Source organism: Bufo gargarizans, chromosome 3 (assembly GCF_014858855.1).
Source record: "Bufo gargarizans isolate SCDJY-AF-19 chromosome 3, ASM1485885v1, whole genome shotgun sequence".
In the NCBI taxonomy this organism is placed as follows: domain Eukaryota; kingdom Metazoa; phylum Chordata; class Amphibia; order Anura; family Bufonidae; genus Bufo; species Bufo gargarizans.
Window position 1 is genome coordinate 263,485,771 of NC_058082.1, and position 20,997 is coordinate 263,506,767.

At 44.6% G+C, this 20,997-nt stretch overlaps 1 protein-coding gene across 1 annotated transcript; it reads left to right on the plus strand.

Annotated features, from left to right (window-relative positions):
- The first annotated feature begins 153 nt into the window (after positions 1–153).
- TAF1D (TATA-box binding protein associated factor, RNA polymerase I subunit D) lies at positions 154–19,217 on the plus strand. Its single transcript, XM_044287774.1, has 6 exons — positions 154–310; positions 1,675–1,834; positions 2,680–3,046; positions 7,561–7,736; positions 12,894–12,939; positions 19,037–19,217. The coding sequence occupies exons 2-6, from the start codon at positions 1,704–1,706 to the stop codon at positions 19,142–19,144; spliced, it is 828 nt and encodes a 275-aa protein (XP_044143709.1). The 5' UTR covers positions 154–310; positions 1,675–1,703; the 3' UTR covers positions 19,145–19,217.
- Positions 19,218–20,997: the final 1,780 nt, after the last annotated feature.

A 20,997-nucleotide genomic window follows, 5' to 3' on the forward strand; every position in this document is an offset into this window, starting at 1 on the left:
ACATGACAAGGCCTCTTTGGTCTACAAGAAAATGTCTCCTGCGCGGAAGCCGGAAGCCGGAAGCCAAGAGCGGCCTGAAGTTCCGTGCTATCAATCTGAATCAGGATGCGTGCGCTTTGCGGTCACGTGATTTCAGTATGTCACGTGCCTCCGTGACGCCAGAAGGTCCTTTCCGTTCATGGTCCTACCCTATGAAGACGAAGTATGGAGCTGAAGTAAAGGGAGGGGGGCCTATACCTATCTATCCCAGTTTAGGCTATGAAAACTGCACCAGAACAGCCTGCGTGAATGCACCCTTTCAGCTGTCTAGGTGGGCTCAAGTTCCATTAGGGGGGATTTATTAATCTGCATACCTCAGACCTGTAGGATGGGAGATACTCCTGTTGTAGGCCTCTCTGACAGAGCAATGGAGAGGACCATTTAGTAGGTGTACTCTGTAACAGACTCTAAATATAACAGGAAGCATGGCGGACCCACTGTAAATCAATGGGGTCTGTTGGGTTCAAGAAGTATCCTTTCTAAATGGAGACCACAGGGCAAATGTGAACCGAGTCTTAGATGAGACTTGTAGGGGCTGCTGACCTGTGCTTCTATGAGGTGGGTTACGCTGTGATCACCCTGGTATAATGGTCCTGTTTAGTGTTGAGCAAACGTGTGTTGTAAGTTCGGCGTCTAAAGTTCGGGTTATCGAAGAATCGCGTTATGGATTCTAAATTCCGTTACGGTCTGTGGTAGCGGAATCTATAACGCTATTCTTCAATAACCCGAACTTTAGACGCCGAACTTAAAACACAAGTTTGCTCAACACTACTCCTGTTCTTTAGCTTTCCAAATAGCATAGTCCCAGTCAGTATTAATCAGGATTAGTGATGAGCGAACTTCTGTTTTAAGTTCGGCGTCTAAAGTTCGGCTTCCGGTTAGCGGAGAATCCAGATATGGTTCCCGATATGGATTCCGACTTCCGTTGTGGTCCGTGGTAGCGGAATCAATAATCGGCCATTATTGATTCCGCTACCACGGACCACAACGGAAGTCGGAATCCATATCGGGAACCATATCGGGATTCTCCGCTAACCGGAAGCCGAACTTTAGACGCCGAACTTAAAACAGAAGTTCGCTCATCACTAATCAGGATCCATTCCAAAGCAGATCTGGGAGTCATGTGAACAGAGCTGAAAGGGGTTCTCCAGACATTTCTGAGAATCCCAGAGTGTTCAGACCCTGTGACGGAAGTATGGTTTCCTCTGTACTTACAACTCCATCACACCCCGATGTTGCCAGGCTGGCTGTGGGTCCTCCTGAGTCTTCCTGTTCAGCTGCTCTTCTACTCAGGACCCAAGTGGAAAAGCCCACAGCCAATGGGACATGGTGCATCAGGGGCAAGTACACAGGAAACCATCTTTACTCCACAGGGTCTGAAGGCTCTGGGATTTTCAGAAAAGCCTGAGAACCTTTTTAAGGGTTTTTCCAGGGTTACTATGTTTTTTTAACAGACCTAGTCGTGTAGTTTCTTACCTCCTTTTTAATTTGGACTCTTATGACCTGTTTTCACCATGTTTCCATCCTGTATGTAGCACTTCTTGTTGCTGTATCCAACCAATCCCATGATTCACCTCTCAAAAACATAGTCTGTGTGAAGGAAGCCTTACTTATGTTTCTGTGTTGTTTGCCCAGGCTGATAGTCGGAGTCCTGCAGTTCTCCAATGGATCGTTCTGAGGTTGAGGGTGAGCTGGACAGCGGATCAGCGGGGTGCAGTGTGCCGCTTATCCCTGATTCAGAACATAGACCTGAAAGGGAAAACCTCTCCTCCACAAGTGAAACCGACGAAAACTGGTAGGACCTTCTCATTCATTTACAGTTTTCCTCATCCTAGTTGTTACTAAAAGGAAATGATTTTAGTAGAACCCTTCATGGTCCTCGTAGGACACCATAAACGTGATTGGTCGGCCCTGTTTTTCTCGTATGCTGGATTGCATCAGAAGTAAGCAATGTTGAAAAACCTAGATGGCTCTGAAATGCGTGGCTCGTGCACGTGAAACAAGTGCTTTCAACTTGTTTCACCGGTGGACGCTGTGCCCAAATGCCATGGGAAAGTGCATGCAGTTTTAGCACCATGGTACTAGACCACTTGGCACACTGCAGGTGCCATTCAGCATGTGAGAAAAACTTGGGTCACACATGCCCATGCTATGTATTGCTGCTAAGCACAACACAAGGCTATTTGTATGTATAGGCCTACTCACCACATCGAGCAGGACCTTACACTGATTTAGTCTAGCATCACATGGTAACTACTGCAACACAATGTATACAGGTGGTGAGACCTGGCAGCCTTCAGCTTCCCTATCAGGCCAAAGCCACTTGGCACTGGTCCACACCAACCCACAGCTACCATGCGTCTCTGCACAGTGAACTGATTGCAAAAGTTTAACGTTTTATGTGGTCTCAGAAAAGAGACAAAATCAGCATTGACCCTTATGGAGTCTCCTGCTCACTGAAAACAATGCCTCGTTACCGTCATTCTCCATATATGCCCTCTTAGACAACTCCATGTGCGTTTTTTCCTCTCTCCCTGCCTTTTAATTTATGTATGTTTCATTATTTTAACTTTTTTAATTTATTTTTTATTTCAAAACGGTTGGCAAAAAAAAATAAACTTTTTTTTTTTATTGCGCTAGTTTGTTCCAGGATGCAGTTAGTTATCCTCTTAGGAGAACAAGAATACGAAGAGGTCAAAAACAGAAATTGAAGTCTTCATCTGCCTCGAATTCATCTTCTGACAACACTTCTCTATCGTTGAAGACGGAAATCTCGGAGTTTGTTAAACATCCCTTCCGTAACTGGAGGAGATGGAAACAAAGTAAGACAAGAAAGATTAGGTCTTTGGTGAAAGGTAAAAGGCCACGGAGAAGGAAAACCGCTACCAAACATAAACAATATTCTGTTCCCTTGGAAGAAAGAAGGCACCGACTGTTTGATAAAGGAATAAAATTTCCTTTTACACCACTCAAGTATCTTCCATTGAAGCTGTATTTTACATATGAGGTAAAGCACTGGCTCTACACATGCACTCTCTGTTTCTTAGGGTTCATGCTGACGACTGTGATCGGCTTGGGAAACACGTGCCATGTGTTGGCCACACCTCTCGGGCCGGCTGCGGCTCCCCTGACCCGAACTGACTGCATCATAGTAATTTATGAAACAGTCAGCCTCTGTTTGATTGCGGGGCTAGTGTAGAGTACTTTAATCTTCAAGTGAGCACACTGCGCTAGCCCCACCATCAGATAGGAACTGACTGTAGTATAAATAAGTTGGCCTGGGAGACGCCAGGCCATGTTTCCCGGACCGATCACGGTCGTGTGCCTATATCTCCTTTCAAAAAGTGGAGATTTTGGAGAGAGAGAAAAAATTGATTGCCGTTTCTTTAATGCCCCATGCGCACGACCATATCAATTTTGCGGTAAGCAAAACACTGATATACTGGTTATGTGCATCCCATGTTTTCTTTCCCGTTCCACGTTTACCACTCTCTTACAAATGCTTTTTTTGTCAGCAAAATGGACAAGAATAGGACATGTCAGTAGAGATGAGCGAACTTCTGTTTTAAGTTCGGCGTCTAAAGTTCGGCTTCCGGTTAGCGGAGAATCCCGATATGGTTCCGGATATGGATTCCGACTTCCGTTGTGGTCCGTGGTAGCGGAATCAATAATGGCCGATTATTGATTCCGCTACCACGGACCACAACGGAAGTCTGAATCCATATCCGGATCCAGATCGGGATTCTCCGCTAACCGGAAGCCGAACTTTAGACGCCGAACTTAAAACAGAAGTTCGCTCATCTCTACATGTCAGGGGTCAAGTCCTGGGGAAAAAAAACCAAGATCCACTGCCACCCCGACCCCCTTCCCCCCCAAAAAAAAAAAAATATATATATTTCGCAGAAAATTTAGTGCAACATAAAACCTAAACAAAAACTGGAATTTGCGCTATATGTCTGTTCAGGCGTAATTCGTCTCTTTCATATTATAAGCTCCCCTTATGTATAATTTACTTACAGTTCTGAAGACTCGGGTGCTGGCTGGCTTGGCCTCAGGGGTGCTGCCTCAGGGGTTCTGGCTGGCTTGGCCTCAGGGGTGCTGGCTGGCTTGGCCGGGCAGAAGGAGTGTGGGAGACTGTGAGGCCTTTTTTCTCCAAGCTGCTCCGGAAAAAAAAAAGAAATGAATTACACCTCAGGTCAGACCACCAATCAGACCCCCAATGTTAATCAGACCTCAGCTCACAGCCCCAATAAAATCCCCAATGTTAATAAGACCTCAGATCACACCTCAGCTCAGACCCCAATATGAATGACCCCCTATCAGACCTCAGATAAGAGCCCCATCCCTCATAGCAGCCCCCAGAAGCCTCTCCATCAGCCCCCAGTTATAACGGAAAATAATACTGTTAGCTTTTTCAGATCTGAGTTTTCACGATCGCCATGGTCAGTTAGTCAGCAGCATTATACTTACAGTTTTCTCCAATCCGATGGTATATTTTAACTTCAAGCGTTACCTACAGAGGACCAGGAAGCGGTGAGTACAAAGCCTTCACCGCTTCCTGGTCCTTTTGCCTGGCGTTCCCGCAGGACTCGAGCCTTGGGACATGTTCTATCTTTTTTTTTTTTTTTTGGGGGACAGCGAAACTGACGTATGGATGCAGAGCAGACCAAATAAATGGGTCCACATCTGATCCGCCCAAAAAAATGTGGACTGGATGCAGACCAAAAATAGTCATGAGCATAGGGCTTAAGTCCCGGAAATCAGTTGCTGTCACTGGTGGAAGCTGCAGGGGAAATGTAGTATGATATGGTGACCACTAAAAGGGACACTTCCATCACATATTACCAACTGTATGACTGTTCTATCTAATTTAGTTTTTAATTAAAAAAATAGGTGAAGGATTTTCTGGATATAATTTTAAGGACACTCCATGTACACTGCTTCCTGACAGGATTTTTTACTTCCTTTTTGTTTGGACCGCTAGCATAGCAGGCAGTCTCTCAGAACTCAGGGGCAGGGGAATGGGTGACTCAATTAGAGAATCAAATATTACACTAAGGCCTCACACGCACACAACTATTTTTGGTCTGCAACTGATCTGCATTTTTTTGTAGATCCTATGCAGACCCATTCATTTCAATTGGGCTGCAAAAAATGTGTGGAGCGCACCGTGTGCTGTCCGCTTCCATATGTTCGTTTTGCGGACAAGGATGTTTTTTTTTTTACATAGGGCGGTAAGTGCGGAATGGGTAAAATGTAGGCCACATACAGCCGGTATCCATGTTTTGCGGATCGCAAAATGGATATGGTTGTATGCATGGGGCCTAATCAATGCAGTGCTCTTCTGTGGGCATCTTTTTCTAGGCTTATCAAGAGAACAATAAAGCTGTCAAACTATCATCCCAATTCTACATGTACTATTACCCTTCAAATAAGATAATAGTTCATCTCAAAGCAACAGTAAACTGACAGTGGGTTACCTATCTTGGTTTCATCATTGCCTCTTTAAATTAGGCCTCATGCACACGACCGTTGTGTGCATCCGTGGCCGTTGTGCCGTTTTCCGTTTTTTTTCACTGACCCATTGACTTTCAATGGGTCCGTGGAAAAATCGGAAAATGCACCTTTTGGCAGCCGCATCCGTGATCCGTGTTTCCTGGCCGTGAAAAAAATATGACCTGTCCTATTTTTTTCATGGCCAACGGTTCACGGACCCATTCAAGTCAATGGGTCCGTAAAAAATCACGGATGCACACAAGATTGTGATCCGTGTCCGTGATCTGTGTCCGTTTTTTCCTATCATTTCAATGGCAAACTTGACTTAGATTTTTTTTTTCATTTTTCATGTCCGTGGATCCTCCAAAAAACAAGGAAGACCCACGGACAAAAAAACGGTCACGGACCTACGGACCCCGTTTTTGCGGACCTTAAAAAAAAAACGGTCGTGTGCATGAGGCCTTAGGAGTATCTTTGCCATGAAGTCTACGCCACCTAGGCACTGGCATAATACAGTACTTAAGCTTTAACTTGCTCAAGTTTCTGGTGAAAGTTGTAAGGGCCAGGCCACCTCTTCCCTGGCCACTTTGGAAAAGTGACGAGAAGCTCAAAAGGTCTTAAATATGGCGTGTGCCATAAGTTGCGACTTTTTAAGCCACAATTCTGGCGTAAACTCTTTAGTAAATGCCCCTTTCTGTTGGAATACTCCTTTAAATGAATTGGGTAACTGTGTGATGAATGGTCGTCCCTAGTCCAACAGTGTGAGAGCTCCTCTTTCTAGCAACTCTTTGCTCTGGTGCAGAGTGGGTCCCCAAGCAGGATATCCCTTCTGCGATGCCCACATGCCATAGAGAGGGACAGTAAGTTATCCTGACATGTCTGTTCTAGTAAATACTTGTATTCCCCCTGATATGACAATTATGGAACTTGTTTTCCTAGAACTTTGTGTTTATGCAGTTCCTTTGTTATTCCTGTTAGTAAGTTATGAATACAGTTGTGGAGTGCCCACAATGTGTGGACTCCACAATGTGTGACATATGGAGTGGTAACACCTAGTTACCAATTTATTTATAAGTTTCTAGGAGATAGACCAGAGGAACAAAGCCAAGTTATGAGTAAGGATGCTCCAGAATTGCTTATTCATGGAGAATGCAAAAGAAAACAAAATAGTCAGGAATGGCGATAGGTCTCCTCTAAAGGGGTTTTCTTGGATTTTCATATTGATGGCCTATTCTCAGGATAGCTCATCAATATGCGATTGGTGGTGGTCTGACTTCTGGCATGACTTAAATGGATCTGAGACGAGCCTAGGCCATGTGACCGATGAATGTGATGTCCCTGACAATTACCTGCTCGCTAGCGGAGGAGACTGCTGCTATTACATGCTATGCCGTCACCTGTCCCCATGCTGTATAGTGGTGTGCCGGTGGCAGATTGTTTTTAGACACCACAATCCGCCTGGAAACAATAATTTTTTTAACCTGACAAAAAATTTGCTCGTTTATTGGGCAATCGGTGGTAGAATTACACTGCAAACGCTCGTTAGTGATTATCTGCCGAAAATCGGGCAGTGTAAAGCGGGCTTTACTTATCACTCTGCTTTGTGCCGTTCTGCTACTTTACGAATCGGTGCAGTAGAATGGTATAGACCAGAATAGTCCTATATAATGCGGGCATGGGCTCAGGTTTTGTACCAGAATCTTACCAAAAAACTTTCCAAATCCAGTGTAATTTCATTCATCTCTTTCATATGCAGCGTAAGAAATGTGTGGAACTTGCGTCATTTTCCAGATGAAAAGCTGCGGATTTGCCTCTTTGACAGACTGTGTTAGAAATCTAAGTGTCTGCTATTATTCTATGTAAAATACATGTCAGCATTTGCTATGGGTGTCACTGGCTTTAATGACGGCATGAATTATGTATTTAGGTTATCATCAAATGATAGTGGTAGCTTGGCTCAGGCTAAACCTGTACTGTTTTGTCTCCTAATTATTATTTACTCATGCAGTGATTTCTTCCATGCAGCAATTCGTTTTGGGTGGATTCTTAAACCGTGTAAAAAAACTTAAATACGAGCGTTCCTTAAAGCAGTCTCTGAAGAACATTGAAGAAGATGAAAATTTGAAGAATGAGAACTTCGGAATAAGGGAATACTCCTATTTGGATGAAGATGAGTCTCTATCGCCCATTTCTGATCCTGGGTAAGCATAATTCCTGTGTTGTCTTCTCTAGATCCTCTTGCGCAAACTATATATTATTATTAGTGTTGGGCCATTCCTGAGATTCAGGTTATCTAAGAATTCCATTATGGATTCCGCTACCATGGGCCATAACTTATGGTCCGTGGTAGCGGAATCCTTAGATAACACGAACCTTGTACGCCGAACTTGAGAACACAAATTCGCTCATCCCTAATTATTATATATTATGAATTATTTTTTCCACATGTGTTTCTAGGCTGCTGGCCATACACAATTGATAGCTGATAATGTGTTCTAAGAGGAGAGAGAGAACGCCTCTGACAGACTCTTATGACAGTGTCTCCCCCAGAAAAAAAGGATTGGGCAGTTGAAATAGTTGACTGGTCTTACTGGAATTGGCAAGCTCAGGCAACATTATCTAATGTGTGTGACTAGCTTCTACATAACCATTTAACTGCTATTAAATGGGTAATCAGTCTTGTCTATCAAGATGGACTTTAGCTGTGAATGTTCAGTCCTGGAGATGGGGTGGGGGAAGATAGCTGAGTGCCTGTATTCTGTCTCTGGCAATCCTATAAAGTTGAATGGAGGGACAGTGCTCACGTGTGACAGCCTCTCCATTCATATTGGGGGACATAAGTTCAGTTTTTGTGTGCCAGCGGTAGACTATAAGATCGGTGGGGGTCCCAGAGATAACTTCATGTTCCCCCATATGAATGGGACGGCTGGCACACATGAGCCCTGTCCATACATTTATCTCTCTGGGACTGCCACAAGCACTCGGATATCTTCCCCCACCCCATCTCCAGGACTGATCATTCACACAAATAAAGTCCATTTTGAGAGACAAGACTGATTATAAGCTCACTGAGAGATCTGGTTATATGCTGCCCATAGAAGTCTTTGGATAGTTAAGGGAGTGGAAGGAGGAGCTGCTAGAATCTTTCTCCACACCTTGAAATAAATCCAGCTGGCATGGGAGCTGTCAGCAGATTCTAATGCTCTTGGTTCCATGTTGATACATGGCCCAGATTCAGAGGGGTAAGCCTTTTACATTTATGCAAATTAGACCCTTGGAGCAGCAAGGGTGTAGCTGATTACATTTTCTTTGCCAGTTGCACCCCCACTGCCTTGTCTAACAGGGCCTGGCAATATAAACATAATCCCATCTTGACCTGAATTCTCACGGCTATGCATGCACCCTGTCAGTCAAAGTGGTTGGCATCTCCAGCAAAGAAAATGAGCAGAGCCTCGGATGCAACAGCAACGTGCTTATTGCACCGAGGGGGTAATTTGCATAAAATAAATGTATTTCTCTGGATTTCGGCCATGTATCAACATGGGACAAATGGCATTAGAATATTCTGACAAGTTTGCATCTCCCATGTTAGCTGGATTTATTTCAAGGTATGTGGTGACCGATTACCTTTTAAGTTTTCTATCTCGCCTCAGTACTGGTTTCATAGCTACACTGCTCAGTACTTCTCTGTGTTCCACCATGCTGCTACTCCCACAAAGTCAGAAGAACATAATCTCCTGTTCTGAGTGCAGTGTATGGGAGATATCATAGCTTTTTTTTCACCAACTCTTTCTGGGAAAAATGACAAGTAGAGACTAGGGCTGCAGCTATCGATTTATTCTAGTAATCAAGTATTCTATCCAACGATTAATCGAGTACTCTAATAAGAAAAAAAACTAATTAAAAGAACATTTTCCCTTATAAAAACTCATCAGCCCCCCCCCCCCGTGCCTTCAGTCCTCAGCGCCATCAGCACCCCTCCCCAGTGCCATCAGTCCTCTGTACCATCAGCACCCCCCCCCCAGTGCCATCAGTCCTCTGTACCATCAGCACCCCCCCCCAGTGCCATCAGTCCTCTGTACCATCAGCACCCCCCCCCAGTGCCATCAGTCCTCTGTACCATCAGCACCCCCCCCCCCCCCAGTGCCATCAGTCCTCTGTACCATCAGCACCCCCCCCCCCAGTGCCATCAGTCCTCTGTACCATCAGCACCCCCCCCCCAGTGCCATCAGTCCTCTGTACCATCAGCACCCCCCCCAGTGCCATCAGTCCTCTGTACCATCAGCACCCCCCCCCCAGTGCCATCAGTCCTCTGTACCATCAGCACCCCCCCCCCAGTGCCATCAGTCCTCTGTACCATCAGCACCCCCCCCCAGTGCCATCAGTCCTCTGTACCATCAGCACCCCCCCAGTGCCATCAGTCCTCTGTACCATCAGCACCCCCCCCCCGTGCCATCAGTCCTCTGTACCATCAGCACCCCCCCCCCAGTGCCATCGGTCCTCTGTACCATCAGCACCCCCCCCCCAGTGCCATCAGTCCTCTGTACCATCAGCACCCCCCCCCCAGTGCCATCAGTCCTCTGTACCATCAGCACCCCCCCCCAGTGCCATCAGTCCTCTGTACCATCAGCACCCCCCCAGTGCCATCAGTCCTCTGTACCATCAGCACCCCCCCCCCGTGCCATCAGTCCTCTGTACCATCAGCACCCCCCCCCCAGTGCCATCGGTCCTCTGTACCATCAGCACCCCCCCCCCCCAGTGCCATTGGTCCTCTGTACCATCAGCACCCCCCCCCAGTGCCATTGGTCCTCTGTACCATCAGCACCCCCCCCCAGTGCCATTGGTCCTCTGTACCATCAGCACCCCCCCCCCCCAGTGCCATCGGTCCTCTGTACCATCAGCACCCCTCCAGTGCCATCGGTCCTCTGTACCATCAGCACCCCCCCCCCCAGTGCCATCAGTCCTCTGTACCATCAGCACCCCCCCCCAGTGCCATCAGTCCTCTGTACCATCAGCACCCCCCCCCAGTGCCATCAGTCCTCTGTACCATCAGCACCCCCCCCAGTGCCATCAGTCCTCTGTACCATCAGCACCCCCCCCCAGTGCCATCAGTCCTCTGTACCATCAGCACCCCCCCCCCCCCAGTGCCATCAGTCCTCTGTACCATCAGCACCCCCCCCAGTGCCATCAGTCCTCTGTACCATCAGCACCCCCCCAGTGCCATCAGTCCTCTGTACCATCAGCACCCTCCCAGTGCCATCAGTCCTCTGTACCATCAGCACCCTCCCAGTGCCATCAGTCCTCTGTACCATCAGCACCCTCCCAGTGCCACCAGTCCTCTGTACCATCAGCACCCCCCAGTGCCATCAGCCCCTCCATGCCATCATGTCCCCCAGTGCCATCAACCCCTCCATGCCATCATTATAAAAAATAAAATGGCTGCACACCATTATACATACAAACAATAGAGCTAAGAAATGGGGGTCATTCTAAATAAAAGTGGTACAATACCTACTATAAAAAGGTCAATGAAAGCTCTTGTCGGGCCCATCTACCAGGCGTCAAGGTGGCTTCCACAGATGGGTCCCTAACACTAAATATACTGCCTCTCTTTGGACTTACCTAAGACTATAATATTCAGGGCAGTGTAGGAACCAGCCACATACGTACTCTGCTCAGAAGCCCCAGGGAGATAGGCGTGTTCAGTCTAAAAGAGGCGCTACCCTCAATATATACTACAAGAAAATTTAGCCTAGAACCTTCAGAATCACAGGTGCATATCCATGAAGCAAACATGATTATAATAAATAAAATGGCTGCACATCATTATACATAAAAACAATAGAGCTAAGATATGGGGATCATTCTAAATAAAAGTGGTACAATACCGACTATAAATGAGTTAATGGAAGCTCTTAGTGCACATATTTGGAAGATGGGCTCGACACACGTTTGATCAAATATGTGCGCTAAGAGCTTCCATTAACTCATTTATAGTCGGCATTGTACCACTTTTATCTAGAATGACCCCCATTTCTTAGCTCTATTGTTTGTATATATAACGGTGTGCAGCCATTTAGTTTTTTGCAAGTATGTTTGCTTCATGGATATGCACCTGTGATTCAGAAGGTTCTAGTCTAAATTCCCTCCATGCCATCATGTCCCCACTCCCCCAGTGCCATCAGCCCCTCCAAGCCCCCCCCCCCCCCCCCCCCCCCTCCCCTGTAATACTTACCTTTCCTGGCACGGTTCGTGGCTGGCCGATATGGAGTTCGCAGGAGAAGGACCGCAGCGTCATCTTCCCAACGTGCACTGGGACCTGACGTCGCAGAGCGCCAGGCAGCGCACGCTGATGTGTGCACGCCAGGTCCAGGACAGTTCAACACTGTGCCGTCAGGAGACCACGGAGCGGTGAGTGATAGCCGGCTTTACTTTACTCATGCTCCGTGGTCACGTGATCAAAACGAATCCTCGATGCAGGAAAACTGCATCGAGGATTTTTTTGTGTCGATTACATCGAGTAATCGTTGCAGCCCTAGAAGAGACAAAAGCCTGCAGAGGAGAAAACCGGTGACAAATGTAAGATCCAAGTCATATAATGGCTACAGTGCGACTCCACGTGTACACACAACTGCTTTTTCTGAAGGTCACCTGCAATGACAGGTATGTTTTTTCCTTATGACCGAGGATTGTGCGTAATTGAGTGTCCATACACCAGCTTGGCCTCTTCAATGTAAACCAGTACCCACCTCCCATCCATCCTCCAAAACCCTCTTGGTTGAAGCCTCCTTGTCCATACTATTTGGAATTATTACAGTGGCCATATATTTCAGAAGCACTTAGTAACCACAATTTCCCAAAGGGTTTATTCATACAAGCAATGTAAAACTCATCCATGTGCTGTCTGCTAAAACTATTTTCCATTTGTAGTGAATCGGCATAGTCTTCAACTGTGTTTCATTTGTCAATTTTTTTTCCATCTGTATGGCATCAATATGTCCGTTAAAAAAGAAAAAAAAAAAACGCACTTAGTCCATGAAAAATAGACCATACACTGATATCGTGTTTGTTTTTTTTCTTTTTTTTTTTCTTCACTGACCCAATGACTTGAATAGAGTAACATAGTACATAAGGCCGAAAAAAGACATTTGTCCATGCAGTTCGGCCTGTCATCCTGCAAGTTGATGCAACTGCCGCACCCTCTGCACTTTCATTAACAAGGCCAAGCAGTAAAAATGTCATCATGCCTGGCCTTGTTAATTGCATTGCATTTTCATGGTAATGTGTTTGTTTTTTTTCCCGGGAAAACTGTATTTTATCAAACAGTGTTTTTGGTAACATATTTACATTAATTCTAGGGAAAACCTTAATGAAGACGAAGCGGAGGAAGAAGTAAAAGTTGTGGTGAGTGTCCTTGATGGTCTGTCTCACCAGGACAGTGCCAGTGTGCCTCACTTGAAACTACTCCTTGAGCAGTTAAAAGTCCATGTTCCTGAGATTTAGGTCTTGAGCGTGTAATCTACATGACCATGCCGGAAAATAAAATAGATGATATGGATATTGCGCAATTTGATTACTAAACAGAAATGACAATGGCAGAGCTCGTTTAAAGAGCTTTTTGTACCTTTTGGGTGAGGTTGGGGGTCCAGGAGGTGGCACTGCCATCTCTGAGACATTTATGGCATATCCTGTTTGGTTAATAAGTATCTGTGGGACAAGCATCCTTATTCTTAGAAAAATCACTGTATTGCCCCCTACTCCTTAGCAGACAGTGCCAAAATGATGTAGGTCAAAGTAACTATTTCTTGCATAACTAGTTAGTATCCCATCCATAACTAGCATATCCCACTAATGACCACTGATACGTATTTTGGGGCAATCATTAATGCGCATTATGCTAGACTGTTGCCTTTTTGCGGCAACCTAGAAAAAAAGCGCTGCATGGGTTACCAGTGCTGCGATGAGCAGGAGCTTGACTCTCATAAAAGTGCCTGCATTAAGAGGAAAGGAGCTCCATCTGTCTGCAGGGTGCTGGTGTCTGTACGCTGCAGCTGGGAGCCTAATGAAGGCCCCAGGTCTCTCTGCAGTATATGCTATCAGGACTATTGCTGTTTTTTGCTTATTTCCCACCAATAACAGAATAAAAAGAGATCAAAAAGTATGTGCCTTAAAATGGTACCAATGAAATGTACAAGTTGTCCCATTAAAAATTAAGCCCTTACAAAGAGGTTTGTAGTACAAAAAAGTGTGTGTGTATATGTGTGTGTGTATATATATATATATATATATATATATATATATATATATATATATATATATATATATAATCGCTGTCATTGAAATGACTCAGAAAATATTTATGACGCAAAGTGAACATAGCAAAATTTACAATGTAAAAACTCAGTGGCAGTATTGCTGTTTTTCTTCCCATCCACCTAAAAAAGAGTTAAGAGGGAATGGGCCATCAGAAAATGACCTGTTGTTTAAATCACTTTTTTATGTTTAACATATTGTTAAATATTTTTAATGTTTTAATTTTTTTTGTCACTTTTAATATTTAACCACTTCAGCCCCCCTAGCTTAAACCCCCTTAATGACCAGACCACTTTTTACAATTCTGCACAACACTATTTTCACGGTTTATTGCTCGGTCATGCAACTTACCACCCAAATGAATTTTACCTCCTTTTCTTCTCACTAATAGAGCTTTCATTTGGTGGTATTTCATTGCTGCTGACATTTTAACTTTTTTTGATATTAATCGAAATTTTTGAAATTTTCTCTGAATTTATTGTTCTACATGTCTTTGATAAAAATAAAAAAAAATGCAATAAGTGTATATTTATTGGTTTGGGTAAAAGTTATAGCGTTTATAAACTATGGTGCAAAAATGTGAATTTCCGCATTTTGAAGCAGCTCTGACTTTCTGAGCACCTGCCATGTTTCCTGAGGTTCTACAATGCCCAGACAGTAGAAACACCCCACAAATGACCCCATTTCGGAAAGTAGACACCCTAAAGTATTCGCTGATGGGCATAGCGAGTTCATAGAACTTTTTATTTTTTGTCACAAGTTAAAAATAAAATTTTACATGAACTAACCATACCCCTCACGAAATACCTTGGGGTGTCTTCCTTCCAAAATGGGGGTCACTTGTGGGGTATTTGTACTGCCCTGGCATTCTAGGGGCCCTAAAGCATGAGAAGTAGTTTGAAATCCAAATTCGTAAAAATGCCCTGTGAAATGCTGAAAGTACTCATTGGAAATTGGGCCCCTTTGCCCATCTTGGCTGCAAAAAAGTGTCACACATGTGGTATTGCCGTACTCAGAAGAAGTAGGGAAATGTGTTTTGTGGTGTATTTTTACATATACCCATGCTGGGTGAGAGAAATATCTCTCTAAAAGTCAACTTTTCCCATTTTGGTTTTTTATACAAAGTTGTCATTGTAGAGAGATTTTTCTCACCCAGCATGGTTATATGTAAAAAGACACCCCAAAACACATTGCCCAACTTCTCCTGAGTACGGCGATACCACATGTGACACTTGTTTGCAGCCAAGATGCGCAAAGGGGCCCAATTCCCTTTTAGATGGGCATTTTTAGACATTTGGATTCCAGACTTCTTCTCACGCTTTAGGGCCCCTAAAATGCCAGGGCAGTATAAATGCCCCACATGTGACCCCATTTTGGAAAGAAGACACCCCAAGGTATTCTGAGGGGCATGGCGAGTTCATAGAAGTTTTTTTTTTTGGTTTTTTTACACAAGTTAGCGGAAATTGATTATTTTTATTTTTTTTCCTCTGTCTCCCTTTCCGCTAACTTGTGACAAAAAATTTAATCTTTCATGGACTCGCTATGCCCCTCAGCGAATACCTTGGGGTGTCTTCTTTCCGAAATGGGGTAATTTGTGGGGTATTTATACTGCCCTGGCATTTGTTGGGCCGTAAAGCGTGAGAAGAAGTCTGGAATATAAATGTCAAAAAAAAATTACGCGAGGGGTACGGCGAGTTCATGTGAGATTTAATTTTTTGTCACAAGTTAGTGGAATATTAGACTTTGTAAGAAAAATAAAAATAAAATTCCGCTAACTTGTGCCAAAAAAATAAATAAATCTTCTATGAACTCGCCATGCCCCTCAAAAGTGATCTTTTTATAGCGCCGCAGCGATTTTACGGTGTTTTTGCAGTGATCAGAAAAAAAAAATTCTGTGACTGCGATGGGACGGACTGAACGCAAGTGTGCGCACAAGATCAGGTCTGATCGGGCGAACACTGCGTTTTTTGTTGAGCCTATAGAACATGTCTCATTGTTGTCCGCAATTGCAGACAAGAAAAGGCATTTTCTATATAGTTCTGGCAATGTGCGGATCCGCAAAATGCGGAAAGCACATTGCCGGTGTCCGTGTTTTGTGGATTCGCGGATCCGCAAAACGCATACGGACGTCTGAATGGAGCCTTACAGGGGGGGTGTTCAATGACAGGGGGGTGATCAGGGAGTCTATATGGGGTGATTAGGGGTTAATAAGTGACGGGGGGGGGGGGGGGTGTAGTGTAGTGGTGCTTGGTGCTACTTTACAGAGTGTCCTCTGGTGGTCAATCCAAGCAAAAGGGACCACCAGAGGACCAGGTAGCAGGTATATTAGGTGCTGTTATGAAAACAGCGTCTAATATACCTTTTAGGGGTTAAAAAAATCGCATCTCCAGCCTGCCAGCGAACTATCGCCGCTGGCAGGCTGTAGATGCACTCGTTTACCTGCCGATCCTGTGAACGCGCGCGCCTGTGTGCGCGCGTTCACAGGAAATCTCGCGAGAGGACGCGCCGGCACGTCCAGGAAGAATTGCAGGGCAATCCTGCGTGCGGCAGTCCTGTACTGGTTAAACTAAAACCAGAAATCCTGCAGTTTTTGAATTGGCCACTATAACTAATAATTGGCGCCACTTCTTGCTTTGTACATAGTAACATAGTATATAAGGCAGAAAAAAAGACATCTGTCCACCCAGTTCGGCCTGTCATCCTGCAAGTTGATCCAGAGGAAGGCAAAAAAAACTGTGAGGTACAAGCCAATTTTCTCCACTTTAGGCCACTTTAACACGAGCATGACGAATTAGGTCCGGATGCGTTCAGGGTCCGTTCAGGCAAACTTGCACCATTTTGCAAGCAAGTTCAGTCAGTTTTGTGTGCGATTGCATTCAGTTGTTCAGCTTTTTCCGTGCTGGTGCAATACATTGATGAGTTTTACACGCGGGTGATAAAAAACTGAAGGTTTACAAACAACATCTCTTGGCAACCATCAGTGAAAAACGCATTGCATCCTCACTTGCTATCGGATACAGTGTGTTTTTCACTGAAGCCCCATTCACTTCTATGGGGCCAGGGCTGCATGAAAAACGCAGAATATAGAACATGCTGCGATTCTCGCACAACGCAGAACTGATGGGTGAAAAAAACGCTCATGTACAAAGACCCATTGAAATTAATGGGTCCAGGATTCAGTGCGGGCGCTATGTGTTCATGTCACGCATTGCACCCGCGTGGAAAACTTAGGGGGGAAAAAAATTCCTTCCCGACTCCAATCAGGCAATCAGAATAACTCCCTCTCTAGTAGCTATAGCCTGTAATATTATTACACTCCAGAAATACATCCAGGCCCCTCTTGAACTCTTTTACTGTACTCACCATCACCACCTCCTCAGGCAGAGAGTTCCATAGTCTCACTGCTCTTACCGTAAAGAATCCTCTTCTATGTTTGTGTACAAACCTTCTTTCCTCCAGACTCAGAGGATGTCCCCTCGTCACAGTCCTGGGGATAAATAGATGATGGGTACAGATCACTTTACAGCAGTTAACTCATTCTAATCCTGCCTTGAATGATATCACCTCTATGTACAGATAAGACAGGATCCACCATTCACAATAGGCGATTGTCAAAGCTTTTCTATTCTTCCCTTGTACAGTGACCTCTGCACAGGTGACAGAGCATGCCTAGAAAACTCTCCCGTGTAAGTCAATAGGGTCAGCTCCTGAGTCCTGACCATTGCTTCTATGGCCCATGGGGCTGCCATAAAGCATTTACTTTAATGCTGTGAAGAAGAGCTCAGGCAAGAAGGCTGCAACCATAATGATGGTTTTAACTGGTAGATAACATTTTTGGTGACACATTTCCTTTACCAGTAATTATGTGTATTCAAAAATGTCCTCATACGGCTGTATCGATGGAAAAATACAAATATTATAGCTCTTGGACTGCGATGATGAAAAAAGAGGAATACATGGGGGTTTAACGCGTCACATGTAGCATAATGCCCTGCCCTTTGCCAATACCCCCGTACTGCAGTTGGCCTTGTGTGCTTTCCACATCCATGTGTCCGTTCTGCAGGCACCTAAATCATTGTTTGTTGTCGGGAGATCGTCCTGCGTAAATACGCTCTGCCGCTGACGAGCAATAGTTCTGTATGTGGACGAGTGATGGCGTTGGCGTTTCCTCCTTCCCATACAGTGCTTCCTTCCAGACAATTGCCTGCTCAATGGAAAAGTAGAAAGGGGCCATAAGACTGATGTGTGAAATGAGTCTCTAGTTAATACCCCAACTGTGTGCTCATTTTGATTAGCAATAAGTTTTAATTAAAGGGTTTCTGTCTTAAAAAAAAAAAAATGGTTATATAGCTGTCTGACATTAGCGATGTGCTAATGTTAGCAGAACATAACTGTATGACCTATAACTCCCTGCCTGCCGCCGTTTGCGCTAAATAATGACATTTATAATATGCGAATGAGCCTCTAGGTGCTACTGGGGCGTTGCTGCAGCACCTAGAGGCTCCATCCTCTCACAGTTTGGCACGCGGTCTCCTCTGTTCCCCCTGCAAATCCCGCGCCTTTGCCGTCCATTTTAGTATTGGGCGCAGGCGCAGTGAGTGAAGGACGCTCGCCTGCTGCCGTCCTTCACTCACTGTGCCTAATGCTAAGATGGATGGCGTGGGATTTGCGGGGCACGGAGGAGACCGAGGATGTCAATCACCTTTACAAGGGCGTGCCAAACGGTGAGAGGACGGAGCCTCTAGGTGCTGCAGCAACACCCCACTAGCACCTGGAGGCTCATTAGCATATTATAAAAGTCTTTATTTTGAGGGAACGGTGGCAGGCAGGGAGTTAACAATCATACAGTTATGTTCTGCTGACATTAGCACATCACTAATGTCAGCCAGCTACATAACGATTTTTCTGATGATAGAAACCCTTTAAATTCCAGCCATTTGTAACCTGTTAGACTGGGTTTACACGTTGTAGAACAGTCATCATAAAAAATTTTAAAAATAAAATGCATTGTGAAAACTGCATGCTATTTTACAGTTTGCACGGTTTTGCAATGCTGTTTTTCCAGTTGAAAGCATATTAAATGTTTCACCTGTAAAAACCACGTGGACAGCTACTACATTGCAGAACCGCGGCATTTAGCTGCAATGTGGCTTTCTGGTGCTTACTGACATTTTTTCCTATGTTTCAGGAGAACAGTGCCTTCATTGTGAACTGCCAAGTACCCAGCAAGAAAAACTGGCAAAGAAAAAAAAAATCGGCACATGAAGAAAAGTTAATGTGGACTGACAAAGGCTAAATGTTTTGGTCGTATTTAAAATGCCTAGTTAATGTTCAAATTGTTTTTTTTTTTATTAAATTATTAACTGCTATGAGTACATGGTTTCTGAGCAGACTGCACTGAAAGAGGGAACTGAGAAGTGGCGGATGCTGGGCCGTTTTAAAACCGCAGCCTGTGTTATCTGTCCCACCAGGGGCATTTTTGATAATGGTAAGGGTAGTGTCAGATTTTGATGCAGGTTTTTTTTTTTTTGTGTAATTAAAAAGTGTATCCAGCAGACAGAGTTGGATTGGCCCTCCAGAGCACCAAAGCCTCCAGTGGTCACAGGCCCTGATACTATAGTGGGCCCCAAAGGTCCAGGAGAAGAAAAAACTTTTGCTTGCCTCAGGAGGCAATCAATTTCTACTAGGGTCTGTTTATTGATTCAAAATCTATGAGGGCTGTTTCACACGAACGAGTTTGTTGCGGGAATCGCGCTCCGTGTGTGTGTGATCCTCCGCTCTGGACTTGCAGCAGTGCACGGCATTATCATGATTTATAATGCTATGTGTCTCTGCATGGCCTTTTTTCTACAGAATCATACTGACAGCCTTGTGTCACTGTGATTCTGTAGCAATAAGAACAAGCAGAGGCACATAGCATTCTAAATCATGATAATGCCGTGCACTGCTGCAAGTCCAGAGCGGAGGATCACACTCACACACGGAACGTGATTCCCGCAATGGACTCGCTCGTGTGAAACAGCCCTAAGACTTTATTGATGATATTGGGGTAGGGCCTCCAGAATAATTTCCCCTGGTGAGCCCAAGGAACCCCAGTCCAACTGAAGAAGTAGCAGAAATCCTTCCAAAAACTGTCCCAAAAAGCTGTGTGTGACACCACTCTATTAGAAGCATTGCTTTGTAGCGGTAAGAAATGTAATTAGTTTTTCTGAACTATTAAAGATACAGAGATTGTGCTGATCATGTTCATCAGTGCTATGTTGCTCTGTTGGTGTTATTGACTTGTGTGTTTTTTTTTGTTTTTTTTTCTCCTTCCCTACTGAATGTATGAATGATCACCACATTAGTCTTGTATGGGCATCTTCAGTAGTAATACACATCTGTTGGCAATCAAATTCACCCACATGCTGCAACATTTTTGGACTTGCTGGTGGATGAGAAGCGGTAAAAATCCCACATCACTCCAATGTGAATATCCACCTTCTAGAACAATGTTTTTTTAAATCCAAAATTCTATGCTCAATTTCTTTGAAGCTTTAAAAAAAAACTGAGCTGTCAATCCCCTACATTAGGCATGGCCAACCCATGGCTCTCCAGCTGTTGTAAAACTACAATTCCCACCGTGCCCTGCTGTAGGCAGGCTGGGAATACTGGGAGTTGTCGTTTTGCAGCATCTGGAGAGCCTCAGGTTGACCATCCCTGCCCTACATAGACAGTTAAGGCTGTCTGCAGCTGTCATTTGAGGGAGCACCCTCTAGAGGTGGCTGCATTATGTCATAAATCTATGACTATTTGGGGGATTTGTGGCTCTGCATTGGAAAATGAAAGCGCTTTTTACTATAAAAATATATTTAGAAGTGGATCCACACCAAATTCTTAACATAAACTTACAGATGTTTTTTTTTTTTTTTGAACAATTGCGTGAACACCTTTTTTTCCCCTGGCGTTTTATTACTGTAGAGATGTCAAAAGGCCAGAAAAACTAGCTGGAGAGCTTGACATGCTGCATTATTAAACAAATATTAGAGACCCAGAAATGGCAGTAGCAAAAAAAAATGCTTGTGTGCCCCAGGTTACTTGTTTCTCATAGACAACTAGCACCAAAATTTGTAGGTGTCTTTTGGGTCAATTGCATCTTCTTTTTTTTTT

Bases quoted from the DNA above. Each gene is read 5' to 3' on its own strand.
- TAF1D (XM_044287774.1), top strand. From the start codon at position 1,704: ATGGATCGTTCTGAGGTTGAGGGTGAGCTGGACAGCGGATCAGCGGGG. The intron at 1,835-2,679 runs GTAGGACCTTCT...TTATTGCGCTAG, and splicing joins AGTGAAACCGACGAAAACTG to TTTGTTCCAGGATGCAGTTA. The intron at 7,737-12,893 runs GTAAGCATAATT...CATTAATTCTAG, and splicing joins TCGCCCATTTCTGATCCTGG to GGAAAACCTTAATGAAGACG.